The sequence below is a fragment of the Salvia splendens genome, chromosome 13, assembly GCF_004379255.2.
Source record: "Salvia splendens isolate huo1 chromosome 13, SspV2, whole genome shotgun sequence".
NCBI lineage: Eukaryota > Viridiplantae > Streptophyta > Magnoliopsida > Lamiales > Lamiaceae > Salvia > Salvia splendens.
The window spans coordinates 26,760,047-26,781,238 of record NC_056044.1 but is presented as its reverse complement, the minus strand read 5'-3'; the positions used below and the strand labels follow the sequence as shown (position 1 = coordinate 26,781,238).

Sequence of the window (21,192 nt, the reverse complement as noted above, 5' to 3'; positions counted from 1 at the left end):
GCTACCGCTGCTGCTGCTAATGCGGCTCTGTATCGCGTGGTAACAACACCGGCTTCCTGGACTCTCTAATGAGCGCTAGTGTCTCTGTATATATGGGGATGATTCTAGTGCCCACCGCGTTGGTACCTTCTCATAAAAGGAAAGAAAAACGAATGAGAAAAGAATGAAACAAAACTATTTACACCTATGCACTACACACAAACATAGAATAACATCATGCTTCCCCTGCAACAGCGCCATTTTGGTAGGTGCTTATGAGGGCGTTCTCGCGTTCGAGTTTGGATCAAGTTATATGGAAGATAACTGAACCGGATGGATCACTTAGCAAATGTCGTTGCCACTTGATCAAGGCGTTCACGATCTCGCTAGCCACCAATGTAATTTATAACTCCCAATTTTGCACTACTTTAACAGTAAAGCGGCAAGTTCGGGGTCGATCCCACAGAGAAACCAGTGTATCAAGTGTGTGAGTAGTGAACAGGGGGTCGGCTGCTGCCTCGCTTTAATTTTGGGAGTTTTTAACTACTGATTTTACCTTAGGCAGAAAGTAAACTATCTATTGGATCAAGGTTCTGCTAACTACTGGATCAAGTAAGTGACATGCTGGAATAAAACTTACTACCTGGGCATGCGGCGAAAACACAAACACTTTGCTATTCGACATGATTAAACACTGGATCAAAATCTAAAGCGAAATTAAATTAGAACAGTGAATACGAAATCGTAAACTAAACAACTCCAATTTTATATCCAAAACTCAGAACAATGTTGCAAGCACACGGAATACAGAAAGATTGATTCTTTAACTACAGAACAACTCGAAATCAAACTAAGCTAACAACTTCGGGAAATAAGAAAGCAAGTAAAGCCGAGGAACTCTGTCGGATAGAAATTCGAGACAACGCCGAACAGATATTGAGTGCTCTGTCACGCTCCCTCTCTCTAGCTGACTATTTCTCTAACTATCTTTACAACTGGGAAACTAAACTAAAACATAGACTAAACTAACACGTAAACTAAAACGTAAAAGGAGCTCTCCCTTTTATTATGGTGGCACATCCTGTATTTATAGGCACTTCGCACAATCTCCAGCTGGATAACGATCTTGGCAGAGGATATTCGCTCACGCTGTGAGCGAGCGACTCATCGATTACTACGTGCCTTCCTTCTAGAATGACGTCGCTTTTCAATAACAGATTCATGACTCAGCTCCGTCCTTGCGTCTCATGTATCAGCGCATGTTCTCTTTTAGAACGTCGTCCTTGCTAACAGAATGATGCGCACCATCCAGCTCATAAGCCTCACGTGTCATTCTTCTGGAAGCCAGTGGTCCCCTCCTTAATTGCTTGATTACTCCCCTTGATCAACTCCCCGATTTTTGGCCTTTTTCTCCTGTTGTACTTGCTTGATAAGTTTGGCCTTGTTGCCTTGGTCAAACGGTATTCCTGCACAATTAACACTTGCTTTTGTGCGATAAACCGATCAAGTAGCGTACTTTTTACCTCTAAATCGATGCATGAAATAGGCCTTATCAGGTGGCCAAATGTTCAGTATTTATAGACAAAAATTCGAAAAAATAAATAAATTTTGGGGACTTGCAGCCCGGCTTGGAGAGCATCTAACGCTGGGCCGGGACACGTTCGTTGCGGCCGGGCACACTTAACGCCGGCCAGGCCGGACCCCGGGAGTGTCCCCAGGCCGCAACTGCGGCCCCGGGACCGGCCTGGGCCGGAACTTTCTCCCCTCCAACGCCACGCACGGGCCGGGACTCGCTCATTGCGGCCTGACCCCGCGCGTTAAGGATGCTCTAATATGACCCGATTTAAGTAATAATAAAAAAAAGGAAAATTGATTTTAAGAAACTTTACGGTTTTCAATATACGCGGAATCCAAGGATCATTTATATTTATTCAAGTTTTATCAATGAATTTTTGTTCAAATATCAAATAAACACTACTTCTACGTTATAAATACACTATTTTCAATTATCTCAGATTGTTTTCGGTGCTACTCTTACTATTTGCAAGTAAAATTATTATTATTATTATTATTATTATTATTATTATTATTATTATTATTAAACGTGTAATACATGATGTAGTAATGAGAATTGTATTAATAAATTTAAATTCATTAAATACATAAAATAAAAAGGATAAAATCAATTAAAATAATAAAAGTTTGTTAGTCAAGTCTCATAAACTCTGTAAACATTATTATATTATAAATTTTCAATTTTCTTCTCAATAATCAATCCGAATATAAAAGATGTCTTTTGTTAATGTTTAAAATGATATTATTTCACTAATATAAATAGATTTCTTTCTTTATTTTAATCGATTTTAACATCACCAAAATATGTACTATCCTTTTTTAATATATATAAAATAATTATGAAAAATTCAAAATTTATAATTTAGTATAATTTTCAAATCGTACTGCAATATTTAAATAAATCTATAAAAAATGACTGTTATTTCGAAATAAAATATTGTACTAATGAAAAATGGCAACTATGCATGCAGTTGTTAGGGATAGAGATTGTTGCTTTGCTTCCTACGAAAAACGCGGAAGTATTAATCTGCGCAGCTCATCTTCTTCAATCGCCTCCTCCTTTTGATCTAATAAATGCCCTTTTCCCGATTTATATGAGTCGGAACAGAGATTTCAATTTTGTTGAGCCGCGAACACTTGAATTCAATCAACGCAGTTTGATGCGGGAGCGATGAAGTTTGGGGAGAAGTTTTCGGTGTATCTGGAAACGAATCAAGGGAGGTTCGTGAAGAATTGCCGCCACGTGGAGTACAAGCGCCTCAAGAAAGTGCTCAAAAGATGCAGAAGTTGTAGGGCTATCAACGATTCCCCTTCTGTTGACGATAATGGGGATGAAGCCGCATTCTCTCAGTTTTGCCAACTTGAGTCCTGCCAATGTCAGTAATGCCTCGCCTCTTCTTTTAATCACTGCTTTAATTATGCTATTCCATCGTATATGTAATATGTGTGTGTGTGGCTTCTTCTGATTGAGATATGAGGGGGCTTTGTTTGATGCTGTTTTGTGGCTGACCTAGGAAAAAGGACAATGTGTATAGTTTTGTGAATAGGAATATGTATATCTGATGCATTGGGTGATTATTCTGAATGTTGGAGTTAATGATTAATCATATGATAACAGTGTAACTTTGTAACCCAACTTCTGAAACTATTGTATCTTGCACTGACTATGCTTCCATGTGCTGCATTGTCACTGTATCTCGTAATTATGCAGCTATTGTGTGAGAAAGATTTTCTATTACTTTCGGATTGGGGAGTCAATATAGGAGGGTCAAATATTATATACCTGGTATTAAGTCCCCATTGCTCTTGATGACAATTGATACGGTCCTCATTGCAAATGCGTAAATTAACTTTCATCTTGATCCCTTGGAGAATTATCTTCTTTGTGATTAAGAACGCTTTTATCCTAGTATTTGGGTGCAGTATCGGGCATGTAGTCTGTAGTCTACATAGTTTACCTTTTGTATATGCGATAGTAATAGAAATGAGGAAGATACTGAATAGTTATCTGGATGTGCAAACCGGAAGCAGTGAGCTGGTCTTGGCTGTATGTATATTGAAATGCTATCCGACTAGTTTTATATGTTTGATGTCTCTTATTTCGTGTGTTGCAAATATGATAGTAAAGGTTATGATAAATGCACAGGCATTCTCGATAATAAAATTACCATATGCTTAAATCAGTAAGAAGCATATGTTGGAGTTCCCTTTGCAGTGGCTTTGTTAACATAAAAAGCTAGTACCATCTATTGTGAATATTCAACTCCATCAAGCAAGCATATGTAATAATTTCACTGTTATGTTATTCTGGGATTCTAAAAGAAACTATATTTAGATACTAAGGAACAACATCATTTAAGTTTGGTTGCTAATCTTATAATGGCATTATGAACTGAGTTCAACAATTAGTGTCAAATGCACAGCAATTAGGCAGACTGTTGAAGCAGACTTGTATCCAGTTATTTTTATTTTAAAAAATAATTAGTTAGACCTGTGGTTTACTTACTTACAACTGCACTCCACCAGAATGAAGATTATTCTGGAAGGTTGATGAACTTTCCTGATAATGTGATTGTGATTCACAAATTGGAGCTTCTAGAAAAAATAACATGGAGAGTAGTCAATGTGCAAGACTTGATAAATGAAAGTATTAGTGACTATTGATCGCTGGAATACCCCATGTATGGTTTCAACCTGCGAATGTTGTGCGCATGTCCCAGATTCTGAACTATGAAACTACAGAAAAATGTCTTACAAATGCTTTTCATCTTTTCTTTCTATTCCTCATCTCTAGTTCCATATTATTAGCTCAAGTTTAGCTCTTACGGCGCTCATAATGTCGTCTTTTTGCATAATTTAGTTTGTGATCAGAAATTCTTCTCCGAGCTGATGAAGGAGGCTACTGATATAGCTGGATGCTTTAGTTCAAGAGTGAGGCAGCTTCTCCAATTTCATATCCATGGTGGAGCGCAGCGATATTTTACATTTTTGCGCTATTGTTTTGCTGCCCCTAAACGAAAGACAGCACAAGAATGTCGGATGTTAACCGAATATGTTATGATGAATGCTATGGCCATGCGGAAAATTCTCAAGAAGTATGATAAAGTAAGTAGAGGCTGGTTCTGCTGTTAGTTTTGATTGCTGCCAAATTCCTAACCCTATGCCTGTTCATGTTTTTCTTCTTACATTCTTCACCAAATTTATGAATTGATACAGATACATAGTTCTGCCAATGGAAGCAAGTTCAAGTCTAAAATGCGTGCAGAACATACAGAAATTCTGCAGTCACCTTGGTTAATGGAATTAGGGGCTTTCTGTAAGAACTTCAATGAACGTAGAGGCGACACTGGTGGGCTCCACAATCCATTCTTATTTGACTTAACTGATTCAGCGCCCACAATGACTTTGATCCTCCCAGATAATGTGAAACTAGAATACAATCTAACTTGTGCAATTTGCTTGGTAAGGTTATTTTATTTGGTAAATTCTTATGGAAGTGTTCTTTTAATTTTTTCTGTCGCAACAGAATAAGTAGACGTGTTTCTGTCAAATAATTGTCAGGATTTAGTTTTCAATCCGTATGCCTTGAGCTGTGGGCATATCTTCTGCAAATCATGTGCTTGCTCTGCAGCTTCAGTTATGGTTTTTCAAGGCCTCAAGGCTGCGAACACAGAATCAAAATGTCCCGTGTGCAGAGAGGTAATGTTTCCTGCTTATTTATAATATATACAATTTATAACTCAATGAGTAAGTTTTATGAAAGCTCTATGTGATATTTGGCTTCACTCCAGGTTGGTGTATACACCAAGGCAGTCCATATGATGGAACTGGATTTGCTTCTTAAGAAAGAGTGAGTAGAGAATTTTGATTGTTGTGTTTCCTGCAAACGGATTTTGAATTGTTTTACGTTGGTAGGTGCAAGGAATACTGGAAGGAGCGGCTGGTTACTGAACGGGCTGACATGGTTAAGCAAACAAAGGTCTATTGGGAGACGCAAACTGAGTACATGATCGGATATTGACATGACGCTCTCTAATGTTTCTTGCTGGCTTCCCTCCATGCCCGGAACAATATATTCCGATTCGTTATTTGTCACTGCAGAGGTGATCGGCCTCTAACCGCCGATGCATTTGATCATCTGGGCGATATCATTTTAATGAGTGGCACAGATACTGTAATTTTGCACACTCCTCTCCACTGACTTATTTCTTTTTGGAAATATAGGTTTCTGACCTTCTGCTGTTTTCCCACAACATTTCAGTGGTAAGATGCTCTTTCTTCAAGTCTTATCTACTCCATATAATTATTTTGCCATGCATGGTGCTTTCTACAGTATTTTATTTGGAAAAATATGACTAAATCATCAATAATGCAATTTGCATGTTGCATGACAATACATGAGAAAATAAATTTCAGGACAATATTAGTTTAAAAAATGATAATTTATATCTTACCATTTCAATTTTAACTTATTTTGTAATTAATTTTCAATTTGATTGCTAATCTCAAATACTATTAAGTTAGCTTTTATTTTTTTTTTGTATCACACAACATTTTTTCTTACATAGAAAATAGCCAAATATAATGAAAAAAGTTCAATGATTTCTTTAATTAATAAAAAAATTTAAACTAAGAATGTGGGCCAAAATATAAGAGTTGGAGTTTCTGTGACCATTTGTACAAAGTTTGTGAGTCAAACTGCTAATTATGTCACGTAATACCAAAGTTTATAAAATTCGAAATGTGCCAATTTTCTTGTTGGAATGGCACTATATTGTATGACTACATTTATTGCATGACTACAATATTATATATATATATATATATATATATATATATATATATATATATATATATATATATATATATTTGTATCACCTAACTACTAATTGTAGTATTGTATATTGACAACTACAGTGAATATTAATTATCATTACGCCAATATATCAACTATGGACATATTATATTATTTCCATTGACTAGAAATATATTACTGACGTTAGCTTCACTCAAACCATTATGTAATTATAATAATTATATATACCTAATACCAGGCTATTAAATGTACTACTAGATAATAGTAGTATGTAGTAATATTTGTTGATTTAGTTTTTTTTACGATTTTATTATGTCCAATTTATATCGACAACTTAATTTTATAAACACCAATTTTTTACTTGGAAATGGAAGAACAGTTGGGTTTCAACCTTAGATCTGTATTGCAAATAATCGACGCATCATTGATATATCATATGCCCTTATATTTCATGTTATAGAAGTTGAATCTAAGTTTGAAATATTACAATGCAGATCGTTTACTAACATGTTTTAATTTAATATTTAACCATGTAGGAATTGTTTGATTTTTCTCGGCGCAACTAATATGCATTTCTAGCGGATCATGTTTTTTTTATCTTCTTTTTGTCCTTTCTTTTTATAAAATAATATGATAAAATTATTAATTAGTGCATACCTTAATTAGCGGAGTGTTATATTGCTAACTCTATATTTAATTACTAACTATAATTAAATAATAGCCATTAGATATTCAAATCAAGGGCCTAGATCATCAGCCCCAGAATGTTAATACAATAAAAAAACGCCAATAAGGGTATTAAGGTCAAATTTACAATAAATTAGTTGTAACTAACTTTTAAAAAATACCCCATCACATAATTTTAAAATGCATATAACTTTCTCGATTTAAATTATTTTTTCACACAACATATATCAAATTAAAGATAATTTCATAAGGATTCTAACGAGATCTCACTTGCATATGTTCCGATGTCAAAATTTGAAATTTTTTTTCAAAAATTTTCATATATTTCGTTAACAGCTTAATATCAATACACCACACATAATATAATATGTCAATACAATGCTTGTACAATGTCAATATGAAATTGTATTGACATTGTCATGTCTTTGTGTTGATGTATTTCATACACTATCTTGACATTGTGTTTCTAAACCCTATATTTGATAGTTGCTATTATCTTTTTAATATTAAAAAATGAAAAACGAAATTACACATGTCAAATTATAGACCACAGGATTTTTAAAATCATATAATCTTTAATTAGTTGTAGTTAGTAATTAAATGATGAGTTAGCAATTGATCAACTTCCCTTTGTATACACCCCATTCTTTTTTATAAATTACTGTCATATTACAATAGTAATTATATGTACTACGTAATAACTCAATTTGTTGAGATTATTTACAATTCAAAATTTTGTGAATTGGATGTGGCTTTTGACTGCAATCTTGTTAATTTATCTTTTGCAAAATATATTTAGAATAGGGTTAATGTAACCATCATGTAATTAACTAAAATCCACATCAGATCAAACAAATTGTCTCACTTAATCCAGTGCAGATGGTTTCGGAGGCGCTGTTCCGGTGCAAACAAGTTGGGAGCAAGTCTGTTCGGGGACATTCGATAAAATTGGAATCAAGGATGACGCGCATGAATCAGTCATGCAAGCGCTATTATTCGTTGCCGCCGCCGCCCAACTCCATCACGCCGTTGCTGCAAAAAACTAGGGTTTGACAATGTGATTAATGGTGGTTGCTTAATACTTACTATCATGTTGTATAGTTTCGTTGAGAAATGAGATCAACTTTTATTAAGGGAACCTGATCAGATGGCTGACGATTTTTATCCGTCGGATTAGAACGATCGAGGCACTTATCAAATTTTTACTAGTATTTTGTGTGAATAATTATACTTTTAGCATAACAAATTCACAACCAAAAATAAGAAAATTTTTGTGTTGAAATTTGCAACTCAAAATTTAAATATATAATTACCAAAACAAATTTTTACGTCTTGATCATCTCTAACATTTTTTTGTCCAACTTTGGAATTGATCATGGCTAACATTTTTTTGTCGAACTTTGGAAGTGTTGAACTAATTAATGAGGAATATTTGCTTATTCTGTTTTAAATTTCATTGTACTGGATTCAAAACTCACTTCAGAAAGGAAGTCTCCACTTACAATGATGATTCAAATATAACCATTAGAAGTACTCACAGGTAAAGCAAGAAGAGTAAACAGAGCATGCCCAAGAAAAACTGCATCCAAACTTGTTGGCTTGAATCAGAAACATTGTGTTAGGCAGCATTTACCAAATAGTACTATAAAACAAGAAAACGTAGCAGCAAGTCAGGTTTACACAGAGCAAAGGAAATTGCCTTTCTTCGAAGAAAAAGGTATGTTCCCCCAATCTAGCTGACAAAGCACTATATGCCATAGTTACTCTCTATATATCTGCACATAAAAACAGCACAAGTAGTTGTTTCACCTTGTAGGCTAGACAATCTTACATAACTAGACAGTAGACACCAAAAAAAACTAGATGAGAAATATGTCTAAACAGAAATACCTCTTCTTCCCTCCTTTCTGCATTCTCTGATGTTATCCCAAGCAGTTGTTTCACTGCATAAACTTGCTTATAGTACAAAATCTTTCCAATTGGCCAAGGGAGATCAGAGTAATAAATCTTGTGAGCTGACTTGCCATCGGAACTCACCCATAGTTCATACAAGACTGCATCAGCAAGCCATGACTAACCATCGCCTTAAATGATACCCATTCAGGTATACTACTGACCTCAGCATCCAAGTCAACAATGCCATCTTCCTTTAATTTCTGAAGGACCCCACCGTTCTCATTGTTATAAGCAACATAATCACCAGACTCAACAAATGGTATCTGATCTGGTAGGGATACAATGCATATCCATTATTTGAGATACAGAGACTACAGGGCAGCTAAAAGTAGCAGCAGAGGGCCAGAGACGCATACTTACAAAAAAAATATAATGATTTTCAGTGTATAAACAGCAAAAACCAAAATATCATGTTTGGTGTTACTAATAGCAAGATTAATGCATATATTGAAAGTTAATGGCCCCACCAACAAAAAAGAAGTTTTTTTGTCAAAAGTTAATATCAAGATCCACATTTTACATAATAAAATTTCACAAGTTCCTCTGCAATACCAATTACCATGGTAATCATCTAAAGCTTTTCTAAACCAAAAAATTAAATAACTTAGCTATGGAATAATGAATATTCACCTGCTGATATTCGAATTCGACTACGTATGGTAGCATTATACACCTTTAAATGAATCACGCAGAGAAAGCTAGTATTTCCCTTTCACAAAAATCTACTTAACTTGGAAATATCTGATTGCTTGAGAATTATTTCATCGATCTATGTTTAGAACCATTTAGCTGGAGGCCTTAGATTCATTTTCTTTTAAAAGAGATTCTAAACATATAGTGTTCAGTCTAACAACTGTTTTCGGACAGCAAAAATAGCAATGTTCAAACACAATCAACCGTAATCTTGCAAATAAGAAGCTCATTGCAGAATAACTAAAAAAGGCAAACACAATAAATCCACAAATTCATAATCCAAAAGCAACCAATCATGTAACGAGAAACCTGAAGAATAACTATTTGATCCTTTTAAAACAAAGCACACAGGAGAAGGTTCATTTTTGCAGAGAAATTATAAACAAAAGAAGGTGTGAGAGTATATTAAACCAAAAACATGAACCAGCAATTACTTGATAAAAGGAAAATCGACAGCAGAAATTAAAATTAAAAAGAAAAAGTTTTGATACGATTAAAAAAAGAATGAAATACCAGAATCAGGATGAATGAGATTGAATTCCAACGTGAATGGGATGTTGGCAAATTTAAGATAAATGTAAACAGGGAGACAATTGGGGCAAGCAGTGGGCAGCGAGAAACTGGGCTTTCTTGCCACGAGAGTCAGCGCCTCTCTTTCATCTTCCATAGCTCCCACAGATTAACTAAAACAAGATTGCTGGAATGCTCTTAAATTTGATTTTGATCTTATTGTACAAGATTGAATTGAAATGAGTTGTTAAACCCAGACGATGGTTTAATTTTATAAGTTATTAGTTAAATTTTGATGCTTAAATCATTAGTTATTTATTTGGGTACGAAAAACATGAAAATACTCCATATAAAAATTTTAATGTGTATTCAAAATGATTGAGGTATCCAATAAAATAAAATCGAATCAAACTGAATAAATTATGTATTTCCCTTTCAGTCTGTAATTGGCCACATTTGTGAAATGCTTTATTTGTATCCCATTATTTGTCAATAAAATTTTGGCATTTCGTGATAAATAGAATTAAAAAAAAACTGCATATATCCCTTGAGCACCAAAATAAGAAGGTAAATTTTATTCATTTGTAGGGCTTATCACATTTATATGTTCTTAACAACCATAAGTACAAGAACAAAAAGTTTCTATGTCGCCAACACATGCAGCAACAAAATTGGGACCAACATTTTTCTTGCATATATCTAAACATATAAATGGATCTTTTTTACTACAAGGAGCACCAAAATCCCTTGAGCATGTTTCTCCCAAAGAACCTGCGGTCAACGAATAAATAAAATTAATATTAATACATTCTAATAAATTAATTAAACATGTTATGAGTGGAATAAATGACTGCAACATGAATAAAATATACATCTCACTTATAAAAAATTATAATGAAATATCAATTGGATATAGTATATAATAAAATGAGACTTCCAACATGAACGAACAAAGTACAAGACTGTAAATTTTTTTACTAGTAGAGGCAAAAAAACATGTGTATTACAGGAATGCATATTACATCCACCAATTTACAGTATAGAGTTTAATTATATTAATTATTGTTAAAATCTACTAATAAAATTGAATATGTATAAACTTGGGCGATACACACCAAAATATATATAGAGAGAGTAGTGATCTAGGGCAAGAGCTCATTAACCACATAACTAGAGAACAAATCACAGCCACAAGATCAAGAAAATCAAGGGCTAGTATTAATACATATAATTTTCAAATTTAAAGGAGAAATTAGTTCTCTCTATCACAAATTTACTTCACAATAACAAGGTGGGGTATAATTGTCATTGCACAGAAAAATTAGATTATGTAAATTTTTACTTCATTTAAAAGTTAACTTCACGGACATGAAGCAAGTGGATCTGATCAAGGAGATCACGGCGGAGTTCGAGCTGATCGCGAATCGGCTGTCGGAGACGGAGGTGGCGACAGTGGCGTCGGTAGTGGAGCTGGAGCCGCAGCATCTGGCGGAGATCGCGAAGCGCGTGCAGAAGCTGACCGGGGCGAAGAATGTGAAGCTGAAGACGGTGATCGATAAGTCGCTGCTTGCCGGAATCATCATCCGATATGGGAATTCCGGCTCGAAATTGAGTTTAATTACTCTTAGGTTGATGAATGTTGTATGTGAATTCAAGAAGTATTGAAGAATTCAGAGCTCTGTTTATCAAAGCTAGAATTTGCCCGAGCAAAGCCGGCGATCGGTTTCAGCTGTAAATATGGCGAAATTGAGCTACGGAAATTCTTGAAATAATAGTAATTGAAGTTCATCCTCTTCTAATTCGGCTAAATTTTCATTCTTAATTATTTATTTGATCAGAGAGAAATTTGTAAATGCTGATGCTAGAAGGTGTTTGATCAATTGACCAGCTGGATTTTAAGCAGATGATAACCTATTGCTCCTTTGAAGTTATTTAGGTAGAGAAATTTGGTGATCCTTGTTGCTTTTTTCTTCGTCTCTTGTTTAATGTTGTTTGTTGTAGTAACATAATGCTAAGAGTGATGTATTTTGTAAACAAGAATGAAGTAAAATCACAGTAAGAGTGATGTGTTTTGTGAACAAGAGTGGAGTAAAATCACAGTAAGAGTGATGTGTTTTGTGAACAAGAATGAAGTAAAATCAGAATAAGAGTGTTGTATTTTGTAAACAAGAGTGAAGTAAAATCAGAGTACGAGTGATGTGTTTTGTAAACAAGAGTGAAGTAAAATCAGAATAAGAGTGATGTGTTTTGTGAACAAGAGTGAAGTAAAATCAGAATAAGAGGGATGTATTTTGTGAACAAGAGTGAAGTAAAATCAGAGTGAGAGTGAATCCAAGCCCTCTAGCTCAAGTGGTTGAGGAGGGAGGCAAGGATACCGCGCCATGCTAGAGGTCACGAGTTCGACCCCTGGGAGGCGCAACTTGGGGATTAATTTCCCCTATGGAGTTCTTGAGTCCTGGCCTGGATCCAGGCACTGGGGGAGATAGGTTAACTTGGTACCCTTAATTGGGTTGATACAGTTAACTGGTCTGGACCCGTGCTTGGGGAAAGGTTGGCTGACTCGTTCCTTCCCATCCCGACAACGAAGCGCAGCTCGGTGGTAAGACGCTTCACCTCCGACCGTTAGGCCGGGGGTCCGAGTCACTTCGGGGGGTAGATGGGGAACCATCGTCGATCCTCCTTTTAAAAGAAAAAAAATCAGAGTAAGAGTGATGTGTTTTGTGAACACGAGTGAAGTAAAATAAGAGTGATGTGTTTTGTGAACAAGAGTGAAGTAAAATCAGAATAAGAGTGATGCGTTTTGTCAACAAGAGTGAAGTAAAATCAGAATAAGAGTGATGTGTTTTGTAAACAAGAGTGAAGTAAAATCACAATAAGAGTGATGTGTTTTGTGAACAAGAGTAAAGTAAAATCAGAATAAGAGTGATGCGTTTTGTCAACAAGAGTGAAGTAAAATCACAGTAAGAGTGACGTGTTTCGTGAACATGAGTGAAGTAAAATTAGAATAAGAGTGATGTGTTTTGTGAACAAGAGTGAAGTAAAATCAGAATAAGAGTGTTGTGTTTTGTAAACAAGAGTGAAGATCACTCTTACTGTGATTTTACTTCACTCTTGTTCACAAAACACATCACTCTTACTGTGATTTTACTTCATTCTTGTTTACAAAATATATCACTCTTAGCATTATGTTATTACAACAAACAACATTAAACAAGAGACGAAGAAAAAAGCAACAAGGATCACCAAATTTCTCTACATAAGTAACTTCAAAGGAGCAATAGCTTATCATCTGCTTAAAATCCAGCTGGTCAAGTGATCAAACACCTTCTAGCATCAGCATTTATAAATTTCTCTCTGATCAAATAAATAATTAAGAATGAAAATTTAGCCGAATTAGAAGATGATGAACTTCAATTACTATTATCACAAGAATTTCCGTAGCTCAATTTTGCCATATTTATAGCTAAAACCGATCGCCGGCTTTGCTCGAGCAAATTCTGGCTTTGATGAACAGAGCTCTGAATTATTCAATAATTCTTGAATTCCCATACAACATTCATCAACCTAAGAGTAATTAAACTCAATTTCGAACCGGAATTCCCATACCGGATGATGATTCTGGCGAGCAGCGACTTGTCGATCACCGTCTTCAGCTTCACATTCTTCGCCCCGGTCAGCTTCTGCACGCGCTTCGCGATCTCCGCCAGATGCTGCGGCTCCAGCTCCACCACCGACGCCACTGTCGCCACCTCCGTCTCCGACAACCGGTTCACGATCAGCTCGAACTCCGCCGCGATCTCCTTGATCAGATCCGCTCGCTTCATGTCCGTGAAGTTAACTTTTAAATGAAGTACAAATTTACATAATCTAATTTTTCTGTGCAATGACAATTATACCCCACCTTGTTATTGTGAAGTAAATTTGTGATAGAGAGAACTAATTTCTCCTTTAAATTTGAAAATTATATGTATTAATACTGGCCCTTGATTTTCTTGATCTTGTGGCTGTGATTTGTTCTCTAGTTATGTGGTTAATGGGCTTTTGCCCTAGATCACTACTATATATATATATATATATATATAGGGTTGCGTTAGTGTGCTAACTAATTTACAGTAATAACTAATAACTTTCAATTATGTGTATTAAAATTATCAACACAAAAATATAATTATACCAATACAACATGTAAATTTAAATATCAATACAAAGACATAATTTATCAACACAAGAAAGATTGATAAATTTATGTCTTTGTGTTGATATTTTTAACATACAAAATTAATATTTAGTTATTAGTTATTACTGTAAAAACTTAGTATTTTATCACACACCTATATATATATAAGAGTGAACAGTAATTGATATTTTATTCGTTTCTTGGCATGCAATAAGAATTAAGAACATTTATTTAAATATTCCTATATATGTAATATATAGATGAGAATCATGAGATAAGAGATACTAAGAGATAAGAGATACTCTCTATCGTCCACCATTAAAGAGAGATACTAAGAGATACCACTTTCGTCCACCATTACAGAGTCGATAAGAGATACTAAGAGATGGAGTAAGAGCATCCACAATGGCGGCGAGCGGACCGGCTAGCCGATCTCTGGCGCTCGCTGGTTCGCTCGCCGAACCATTGTAACCTGCGAGCTCCATTTCGGCGAAAAAATCGGCGAGCGCACGCCGATCCGCGAGCGCTGGCCGATGCGCTCGCCGCCATTGCAGGCTCCGGACCGGTGAGTGAATTTTTTTTTCGAAACACTATATATACGCCCTTTGCAAGTCATTTTCATTCGCACCACTTGTTTTTAACGAGTACTCTCTCTATCTTAATTTATGTACAAGATCAACAACGTGAAATGGAGAACAACAACGAAGGTACTCCAATGACGAGCGGGTCTCAAACTCTCCCGGTACCCGTGGGAGGTGTATGGGGTCCGATGCCCGGGTACTACAACATGTACCCGTGGCAGCAGATGATGCCCGGGATGGCAGCCGGGGGGAGTATGTCAGGGTGGGCACCCGGGATGCAGACGATGCCGGGGGGTACCGGCGATGCAGGGGACGTCGGGGGGGTACCGGCGAAGCAAGGAACGCCGGGAGGGGGGACAACGTCTATCGCCCCAGTTTTGATTTTTCGACTGCTTCTTCGCACATGTCGACCCCAACGCAGTTCACGCATATGAGACTTTCTCCTTAGAGGAGTTGGGGTTTGATCTTCTCGGTGTTCCGGAAACTCCAGTTCAAACGGGGGGAGTAGGGCGGGGTCGGGGCCCCAAAGAAGAAGGGCAAGGGGAAAGGCAAGAGGGTCGGCGAGTCGTCGCAGCCGGGTGAGGACGACTGCTCGGTACGGAGGAAGTGGACGGATGCGGAGAACGTCGCGCTGTCCAAGGCGTGGGTGAGTGTTTGCGATGATCCCCTCACTTCGAACAATCAGAGGATCGTCAACATGTGGGCCAAAATAGCAGCAGCCTATAAGGCATTTTGCCCGAAGGGGAGGCCGCGCATCGAGGAGGAGTGCCGGAAGGCGTGGGACCGAATCAGGGCTGGGGTCTCCCGATTTTCGGGCTTGTACGCCAACGCCCTCCGCATGCAGAGCAGTGGCCAAACGGAGGATGACTGCAGGAGGATAGCGGAGAAAGCCTTCCCCCAGCCCGGGTTGTATAAGGAGTTCACCTACTGGAACTGCTATGAGGTGCTGAACGACTCTGAGAAGTTTCGGGCATGTGTTGACGCTGGCTGGCCGAATAAGCAACGACTGAACTATACCGGTGATTACAGCGGCAGCAGCGGCGGTTCCCACGACCTCCCCGAGGGTGATCAGGAGCTCTCGTCCCCTCCATCGTTCGCTCGCCGAACTCGCCCGATTGGTCAAAGGCGGCGCAACGGGAGGCGAGGGGGGATCCGGGGGGTCCCGGGAAGTCCAGTCGGCATCCCCCCTTGGCCAGTAGACAGAGGATCTCAAATTCTTCGCGCGTCAACAAATGCGTGCTCAGATGGTCAAGATCTTAGCCGATTGGAAGGCGACAAAGGACCCCGAGGAGAAGAGCTTTCTTCACGCATTGCCCGTGAGCATGCGTGACGATTTGAAGGCCACCGCGGCACGGGGAGGGGGGGTACCGGCGGCGACGGTGGCGACGGAGACGAGGAGTGAGGCGGAGGTCGGGTTTTTTTTAAATAATGTAATTTTTTTAAATTAATGTACTTTTTTTAAATTAATGTATTTTTTTCAATGTACTTTTTTTTATTTAAATAATATTATTGAATTTTTCCGTATCTGTGTCGTAAATTTAATTCTGTATTTTGTGTGATTGTCAATTATTATTTGTTTTATATAATTAGGAGTGATGTGGCCAGGCTATTGCTGGGCTATTTGCTTGTTCTGATGATGTGACAGGAGGATTTTTAGTGCTGATGATGTGACAGGAGGAGTTTGTGGCTGGGCTGTGGCTGGGCGAAAACCATTGTGGATACTCCCTTTCTTCCACGATTAAAGAGTCACTTTGACACAACACAGATTTAAGAAATTATTTGACTTTGTGAAAAAAATGAATATAAAAAGTTAGTAGAATGTAGGTCTCACTTTTAGTATTAATTTGAGTAAAAAAATGTGAATGGAATGTTGGGTCCGTATATTAAAAATGGAATAAATTAAATGATTATTTAAATCGTGGATAATTCAAAATGGCAAAATGATTCTTTAAATGGTGGACGAAAAATAAAAGATAAGAGATAAGAAATTATTACTCAAATGTATCATTTGAGTAATAAGTAATAGGAAAAGAAGAAGTAATAGATGCGTTCTGAAAATGAATTTGCTTTTTTAAAAGAAAGAATGGGTAATCATAGACTCAAATGTGAATATTTACATAAATACATAAAATCTAATTATACTAATTTAGGGATTCATGAAAAGTAATATACTTTCTTCGTCCTATAATAAGAGTCACATTTTGTCATTTCCGTTCGTTACATAATATGAATCATAATTTCACTTTCACCATAAATGGTAAGTAGGTCTCACATTCCAATAAGTCACTTCACTCAAATTATATTATAAAATTAATACTCTATAAAAAAGTGGACCTTATATACCACTAACTTTTCAACCCACTATTTTTTACATTTCTTATAACTTATGTCCACACCAAATGTGACTCCTATTGTGAGACGGAGGAAGTAATTAATATCGCTAGTTAATGTTTTACTTGACTGTTGATGTGAATCACATTTATTATATTATTTTACACTTTTTGAAGTGAAAATGGGTTCATTTTTATGTATATTATAGGACAAAAGACAGAGCTCTAAGAGAAAGCGGAGAAAGAAACATGGTCTGAATCTAAACAATAATCAGTTTGCCAAGAATAATTTCAAACACTTCTACTAGACCACCATTGCATTCATTTTCGATAGAGCTTCACGTGGATACCTCGCATGCCTTAATCGAAATCTGGTAGAAGAATATATAGTTGTTTTACAAAGACTGCGCATTGTAGTGAAAAAACGCGCGACCCGGGTGTTTTTTTAACCAGAAACACCTGACCAGGTGATTTGCGCGTGTCGCGAGTAAGAAAAAACGCACAGGTCAGACATTTTCTGAGCCAAAAAAGGCCAATCAAACAGAATGTAAGTGTCTGAACTTGTTTTTGAAGCTCTAGCTATTTAAATAAAGAATAAAGTATAAATTTTTTTTTCAAAGTTAAATATAATAAAAGATTACCTATAAAAAAAAGACTGAACAATAAAAAAAATACAATTCAATTTTTTATAATCGTGTCACTATCAATATAAAAATGGCAAACAAATGTTTTTCCAAAATGTGGATAGATTCAATAAATAGATTGTTATCCCCTGGATCGGTCCAACTGAACTGACAGTTCTATATATTTTTTCATTTTCAACTATTCTTTTCATTTTATGGAAATAAAATATAGATTAAAATCACTTCCATCTCCGTAAGATCTTTTATTTGGTGTATGGTTAATAACGCAATGTAAGATTAAGTTACTGTATGTTTAAGTTACGTGTATAGATCAATTTTGCACCCTCTATTTACCAAGGAGTAGTTTACAAGAACAATTGTGAAACATCATCATTCCATCATTGTTATGTGTCCCAATACTTATCACAAGAAACTATGACACCTAGCTAGCAAATAAAGCCACAAGATTAGACACCTAGAGTACGAGGTAAAAAAAGATGTCACACCTTCCATCATATAAGTCAATACTATATTATAAATTATTTTTTTTAATAAATAAAAGGTTCAAACCATAAGATGATGAGTAAGAGTTGAATAACATCCTAACAAAAATAAAATTAGGAAGAGGTTTGTTGAGATATGATCATATGAATAAGGCAAATGGTGAGTTTGTTAGGCCATTCACAGTGGGGCGGACGATGAGTCGTCCGCGCCCTATGCTTAGTCCGCGGACGATGCAACGCGTTTTTATTTTTTGTTTTTTAATTCGAAATTTGTCTATTTAAACCTCGATTGTCATTCTATTTTTCATACGAACATTTCTCGCATCTCGCATTTCTCTCATCTCTCACGTTTCTCCATATCTCCCAAACCAAAATGAACCACGACGACGACCGGAGTTCCTCAGAGGACGATAGTCCGACCTTGACTCGAGCCTTAAATGCAACCGTGCTCGACGCAATGGCGGAATGCTTAGCCATAATGCATGCGAGGAGGCGGCGGCGGCGGCGGCGGAGCAGATCCTCAGCCCTATTCGACGTCGGACGTTTGTACGACGCGACCACGCCGCAGCTCACGAACGTCTACGTACAGACTATTTTGCCGAGCAACCACGGTGGGGCCAGACTGTTTTCCGCCGCCGTTTTAGAATGTCTCGTTACCTTTTTCTCAGCATTGTCCAGACGTTACAGTCACGTGATGAATAATTCCAGTATCGAGAAGATGGCATCGGCAGACCCGGACTTACGTCGTTGCAAAAGTGCACAGTTGCACTCCGTCAGTTGGCCTACGGTACCAGCGCTGACATGTTCGACGAGTACCTCCACGTCAGGGATACAACAGGCCGCGAGTTCCTGAAGAGATTTTGTAGGGGAGTTGTGGAGGCCAACAGCGACACATATTTGCGAAAGCCGACAGCTGTAGATTGCCAGGGCCCAATGAGAATGCACGAGACGGCGCACGACTTTCTTGGGATGCTAGGGAGCATCGACTGTATGCACTGGGCGTGGAAGAATTGTCCGACGGCGTGGAGACGCCAATTCACTAGTGGATACAAGGGTAGCCACCCGACGATGATCCTCGAAGCCGTCGCTGACCATCAGCTCTGGATCTGGCATGCTTACTTTGGTGTAGTCGGGTCGACAACGACATCAACGTCCTCAACGAGAATCCACCCTCTTCACCGAGTAATGCAACTGCAACGGCCCGGCCATCGAGTTCACCGCCAACAGGCGCCAATACCACATGTGGTACTACTTGGCCGACGGAATATACCCAAGGTGGCCTGTTTTTCTGAAGACGATCAACTACCCAATTGGTGAGAAGAGAGTTTTATTTGCTCAAAAGCAGGAGGCGGCGCGGAAGGATGTGGAGCGGACATTTGGTGTGCTCCAAGCACGGTGGGCAATAGTGAAAGGGTCGGGGCCGTCTCTAGTTCAAGGAAGTCCTCGCTGATGTCATGTATGTGTCATAAGCTTGCACAATATGATAGTCGAACATGAAGGTGGGAGCATCACCGATTGGACCGATGACGAAAGTGCATCTAGCTCCTCCAGCATGGCGACCGAGCCCCCCGCTCGAGGATTACCGATGGGCTTCAATGATGTTCTATCTAGACAGGCCTCAATGCGCAACCAACACGACCATGCGCAGCTCAGAATGACATGGTTGAAGAAGTGTGGGCCTGTAACCGCCGTCGCTGAGTTTGCGTATTTTTTTTTAATCCGTATTGTAATGTATTAATTTTATAAATGAAATGAAGGGTTTTCTCAATTTTTGTAGTTATTTAAGTATTCAAATAGAAGAAAATGCTTATGGCGCCCCACTACAGGTGGAAGAGCAGGAGGATAAAATGCTGACGTGACGGTGTATAGAGCGGGCTTTAGGTCGCCCCTACGTGGATGCTCTTATTCCAAGAGTCCATTTGTAAATAGAAATAACACAAAATAACAACATAGATGCTCCATAATAAGACGGGTAAGTTTTATTCATTTTTAGGGCTCATCCCATTTATATTTACTTAATAATAAGTACAAGAACAAACAGTATTACTCTTGTCAGTGCCACGACATGCAGCAACAAAATTGGGACCAACACTTGTCTTGCATACTTGCAATTGGATCTTTTTTATCACATGGAGTTTTCAAATCACGTGAGTTTGTTTTTCTCTCAGCAGCCAGACAACCTGAAGTCAACGAATTAATTAAAATTAATACTATATACTATCAAAAATCATAATGAAATATCTATTGGCTATATCAATATAATAAAATGAGACTTCATGAACTAAAAGAGTATAAGATTGTCGATTTGATTATTAGTACATGTGTATTACATGAATGCACATTACATCCACCAGTTTATAATAGTAAAATTTATTAATTATAATTAATTTTAAAATTGAATATGTATATACAAACATGGATACACCAATATATACGCGCTATAAAAGTACTCCCTCCGTGCGTGAATATGAGTTCTGTTTTTTCATTTTGATCCATCCGCGAATAAGACCCGATTCATAATTACTATAAATGGTAAATAAGTCACTTATTCCACTAACTCAATCCACTCGCATTTCATTTAAAACCAATATATATAAGTGAGACACATATTCAATTACCTTTCTTTTCTCATTTTTCTTAACATTTTGTAAAATTCGTGCAGAAAAATAATAGACTCATGTTCGTGGACTGCGGACGGGGAAGTAAATAATAGGTAGTACAGTAGTACTTGTACCTGTAATAAGAGTGAAGCAAATGATAAG

The 21,192-nt window shown here is 37.3% G+C and overlaps 1 protein-coding gene and 1 pseudogene across 2 annotated transcripts; one reads left to right on the top strand and one right to left on the bottom strand.

Annotated features, from left to right (window-relative positions):
* The first annotated feature begins 2,527 nt into the window (after nucleotides 1–2,527).
* LOC121760986 (probable E3 ubiquitin-protein ligase BAH1-like) lies at nucleotides 2,528–5,841 on the top strand. 2 transcript variants are annotated; one of them, XR_006041885.1, is made up of 7 exons: nucleotides 2,528–2,930; nucleotides 4,415–4,659; nucleotides 4,771–5,016; nucleotides 5,116–5,253; nucleotides 5,346–5,404; nucleotides 5,470–5,657; nucleotides 5,779–5,841. XR_006041885.1 is itself a non-coding variant. In XM_042156569.1 (6 exons), the coding sequence occupies exons 1-6, from the start codon at nucleotides 2,726–2,728 to the stop codon at nucleotides 5,573–5,575; spliced, it is 999 nt and encodes a 332-aa protein (XP_042012503.1). In that variant the 5' UTR covers nucleotides 2,528–2,725; the 3' UTR covers nucleotides 5,576–5,841. The 2 variants fall into 2 exon arrangements, 1 of the variants encoding a protein (XP_042012503.1); XM_042156569.1 differs by having other exon boundaries at nucleotides 5,470–5,841.
* A 2,698-nt stretch (nucleotides 5,842–8,539) lies between these two features.
* Nucleotides 8,540–10,454, bottom strand: LOC121761334 (annotated as a pseudogene).
* Nucleotides 10,455–21,192: the final 10,738 nt, after the last annotated feature.